The 5,000-nt window shown below is 51.6% G+C and overlaps 1 protein-coding gene across 1 annotated transcript in view; it reads right to left on the bottom strand.

Moving 5' to 3' along the window:
- LOC120037832 (anoctamin-2-like) overlaps positions 1-4,440 on the bottom strand; it is a gene marked incomplete at its 5' end in the record, with an annotated part of 43,488 nt that extends 39,048 nt beyond the window's left edge. The window contains 2 exon segments of the mRNA XM_038983801.1: positions 158-216; positions 4,318-4,440. Coding sequence (XP_038839729.1) covers positions 158-216; positions 4,318-4,440 — 182 coding nt within the window.
- Between the last annotated feature and the right edge of the window lie 560 nt (positions 4,441-5,000).

The following is a 5,000-nucleotide window of genomic DNA, read 5'->3' as shown; positions in this document are numbered from 1 at the left end:
CAGACAGTAAGGTGTAAACACAAACATTAGCGTGCAAACACCCCCTAAACACCCCTCCCCCCCAAAGATACACCCCCCCAAACACAAACCCCCACACAACCATACACACCCCACAAACAACCCCCCCCCCCCCCCCCCCCCCACCCAATCCCCTCACCTCCTCCATCGGTATTCATTAGAAAAAATAGACGTAGTCTCCCGGCCTGCATGGCAAACCTGTCAACACACACATACACACACACAACACACACACACACAGCGCGCACAAACACACACACACACACACACACCACACACACACAGGCGCGCACACACACACACACACACAAACCCACACAACACCACCCAACAGAGCGCGGCACACACACACAACCACACACACACACACACACACACAACACACACACAGGCACCACACACACACACACACAACACACACACAGGCACACACCAGGCACACACACAGTGCGCGGCACACACAGGCACACACACACACACACACACAGGCACACACACACACACAAAACACACACACAACAAAACACACACACACACGCACACACACACACACACACACAGGAGCACACACACACACGGCGCCACACACACACCACACACGGGCACACACACACACACAACCACACAGGCAAACACTCACACACAGGCACACACACACACAGGCACACACACACACAGGCACACACACACACAGGCACACACACACACACACACACACACACACACACACAGGCGCAGCAGGGTGAGTATAATTACTTAACGGCTGTCAAAGACCTGTTCTATTCAGGGTGTCTGTGTTTGGTCTCATCAAATGGTTCTCCTCAGAGTAGAGTCCTGTCTGTTTACAGTTCTGTCTCATCAAATGGTCCTCCTCAGAGTAGAGTCCTGTCTGTTTACAGTTCTGTCTTATCAAATTGTCTCCTAGAGTAGAGTTCCTGTCGTTTACAGTTTCTGTCGCATCAAATGGCCTCCTCAGAGTAGAGTCCGTCTGTTACAGTTCTGCTCATCAATGGTCCTCCTCAGAGTAGAGTCCTGTCTGTTTACAGTTCTGTCTCATCAAATGGTCCTCCTCAGAGTAGAGTCCTGTCTGTTTACAGTTCTGTCTCATCAAACGGTCCTCCTCAGAGTAGAGTCCTGTCTGTTAACAGTTCTGTCTCATCAAATGGTCCTCCTCAGAGTAGAGTCCTGTCTGTTTACAGTTCTGTCTCATCAAATGGTCCTCCTCAGAGTAGAGTCCTGTCTGTTTACAGTTCTGTCTCATCAAATGGTCCTCCTCAGAGTAGAGTCCTGTCTGTTTACAGTTCTGTCTCATCAAATGGTCCTCCTCAGAGTAGAGTCCTGTCTGTTTACAGTTCTGTCTCATCAAACGGTCCTCCTCAGAGTAGAGTCCTGTCTGTTTACAGTGCTGCAGGGGCTCTCCACACACACAGACCCACCCTATCCTCTAACCCTTAACCAGTAACACTAACCCCTAACCCTAACCATAACCCTAACCCCAACCCAAACCCCTAAAACCCAACCCTAAAACCTAAACCACTAATCCTAACCCCCAACCTAACATTAAACCTTAACCCCAACCCCAACCCAAAACCACTAACCCCGAAACCCCAAACCTAACCCCAACCCAACCCACTAACTCCAACCCGAACCCCTAAACGAACCCCTACCCCAACCCTAACCCAACCCCAACCCCTAAACCTAACCCAACCTTTAAAACCCCAGTGCAATCATCTCTCATGTGTTAACCCTACCCTAACCCCCACCCTAACCCATAACATAACCCCCAACCCTAACCCCTAAACCTAACCCCAACCTTAAAACCCCAGTGTCATTCATCTCTCCACATGTTAACCCCTAACCCCTAACCCCCAACCCTAACCCCTAATCCCAACCCTAACCCCTAAACCTAACCCCAACACCCCTAAACCCCCAACCCGTAACCCCTAACCATAACCCACCAACCCTAACTCCTAAACCTAACCCAACCCCTAACCCCTAAACCTAACCCCAACTTAAAAACACAGTGTCATTCATCATCTCACGTTGTAAACCTAACCCCTAACCCCCAACACTAACCACTAACCCTAACCCCCAACCCTAACCCCCAACCCTAACCCCATTAAACCTAACCCCCAACCCCTAAACCCCTAAAAACCAACCCCAACCTTAAAACCCCCCAGTGTCATTCATCTCTCCACATGTTAAACCCTAACCCCTAACCCCAAACAACCCCACCCTAAACCCCTAAACCCAACCCCTAACCCAGTGTCATTCATCTCTCCACATGTTAACCCCCAACCCTAACCCCTAACCCTAACCCTAACCCCTAACCCCCTAACCCTAACCCATAACCCTAACCCCCTAACCAGTGTCATTCACTCTCCCACATGTTAACCCTACCCCCAACCCAACCCCTAAACCCCTAACCCCTAACCCTAAACCTACCCCCAAAAACCATAACCCTAATTGCCCAAACCCAACCCCTAACCGAATCCCTCCCATAAACCCAAACCCTAACCCTAACCCCTAACCCAACAACCATAACCCCTAAACCCAACCCTAACCCCAGTGTCATTCATCTATACACATGTAACCCCCACCCCTAACCCCTAACCCTAACCCCCTAACACGCCCTAAACCCCCAACCCTAACCCTCAAACCCCTAACCCCTAACCCCTAACCCTAAACCCCTAAACCCTAAACCCTAAACCCCTAACCCTAACCCCTAACCCTAAACCCCTAACCCCTAACCCTAACCCTAACCCCTAACCCTAAACCCCCTAACCCTAAAACTCCTAACCCTAAACCCTAACCCTAACCCCTAACCCTAAAACCTAACCTAACCCCTAAACCCTAACCCCTAAAACCCAGTGGCTAAACTCTAACCCCTAACCCCTAACCCTGTCTGTGTCGTACCGTCCCTTAAAGAAAGCCACATAGAAGATGGGGGCATAGGCCCTAACCCCTAACCCTAACCCTAACCCCTAACCCCTAACCCTGTCTGTGTCGTACCGTCCCTTAAAGAAAGCCACATAGAAGATGGGGGCGTAGGCCCTAACCCCTAACTCTAACCCCTAACCCCAACCCCTAAACCCTAACCCCAACCCCTAACCCCTAACGTACCGTCCCTTAAAGAAAGCCACATAGAAGATGGGGGCGTAGGCCCTAACCCCTAACTATCTAATCACCTATCCCCAACCACAACCCTAACCCCAACCTAACCCCTAACCCCTTAACCCTGTCTGGTGTACCATCCTTAAAGAAAGGCGAATTAGAAGTTGGGGCGTAGGCCCTAACGCCAACCCCAACCCCTAACCCCCTAACGTAGTCCCTTAAGAAAGCCCCATAGAAGCTCTGATATGTGGCGTCGCATACCCATAACCCCAACCACTAACTCCCAACCCCTAACCCTAACCCCTAACCCTGTCTGTGTCGTACCATCCCTTAAAGAAAGCGACATAGAAGTTGGGGGCGTAGGCCCTAACCCCTAACCCTAACCCCTAACCCTGTCTGTGTCGTACCATCCCTTAAAGAAAGCGACATAGAAGTTGGGGGCGTAGGCCCTAACCCCTAACCCCTAACGTACCGTCCCTTAAAGAAAGCCACATAGAAGATGGGGGCGGGGCGTAGGCCATAACCCCTAACCCCTAACCCCTAACCCTGTCTGTGTCGTACCATCCCTTAAAGAAAACCTCATAGAAGATGGGGGCGTAGGCCCTAACCCCTAACCCTAACCCTAACCCTGTCTGTGTCGTACCGTCCCTTAAAGAAAGCCATAGAAGATGGGGGCGGGGCGTAGGCCCTAACCCCTAACCCCTAACCCTAACCCTAAACCCCTTAACCTAACCCCCACCTGTCTGTGTCGTACATCCTTAAAGAAGAGACATAGAAGTTTGGGGGCGTAGGCCTAACGCCCAAACCCCTAACCCTAATCTAAACCTCAACCCTGTCTGTGTCGTACCGTCCCTTAAAGAAAGCCACATAGAAGTTGGGGGCGTAGGCCCTAACCCCTAACCCCTAACCCTAACTCTAACCCCTAACCCTGTCTGTGTCGTACCGTCCCTTAAAGAAAGCCACATAGAATTTGGGGGCGTAGGCCATAACCCCTAACCCCCAACCCCTAACCCTAACCCCTAACCCTAACCCCCAACCCCAACCCCAACCCCAAACCCTATCACTAAACCCAACCCCTAACCCCTAACCCTAACCCCTAACCCCTAACGTACCGTCCCTTGATGAAAGCCACATAGAAGATGGGGGCGTAGGCCCTAACCCTAACCCCTAACCCCAACCCCTAACCCCTAACGTACCGTCCCTTGAAGAAAGCCACATAGAAGATGGGGGCGTAGGCGTTCATGAACTTCAGTAGGAAAGCCTTCACAATCAGATGCTGCTCAAAGTTACTCTCTGTCCTTGGAATCTCTGGGAGAGGAGAGAGGGGGAATGGAGAGAAGAGGGATGAATAGAGGTAAGAAGGGAGGGATGGGGAGAGGAGGGGAGAGAAAAGAGGGATGGGGAGGAGAGGGGGAAGGGGAGAGGAGGGGAGAGGAAAGAGGGATGGGGAGAAGAGGGGGAAGGAGAGGAGGGAGAGGGAAGAGGGATGGGAGAAGAGGAGAGGGAGAAAAGAGGGATTGGAGAGAAGAGAGAGTGATGGGGGAGATGGGGATGGGGAGAGGAGGGAGAGAAAAGAGGGATGGGGAGGAGAGGGGGATGGGGAGAAGAGGAGAGGAGAGGAGAGAGGAGGGGGGGATGGGGAGAAGAGGAGAGGAGAGAAAAGAGGAGAGGAGAGAAAAGAGGGATGGGGAGGAGAGGGGGATGGGGAGAAGAGGAGAGGAGAGGAGAGAGGAGAGGAATGGGGGAGAGAGATGTCTTATTCAGGAGACCGTATGAAAAAGTATTTGAGAAATCTGATGTAACACAAACAGGACAGGTCAAAGACACAAACATGTAATAATCTGAATGTAGAGGTGTGTTACCCAGCT

Source organism: Salvelinus namaycush, unplaced genomic scaffold (genome assembly GCF_016432855.1).
Source record: "Salvelinus namaycush isolate Seneca unplaced genomic scaffold, SaNama_1.0 Scaffold1907, whole genome shotgun sequence".
Taxonomy (NCBI): domain Eukaryota; kingdom Metazoa; phylum Chordata; class Actinopteri; order Salmoniformes; family Salmonidae; genus Salvelinus; species Salvelinus namaycush.
This window is presented reverse-complemented; position numbering and strand designations above follow the sequence as displayed.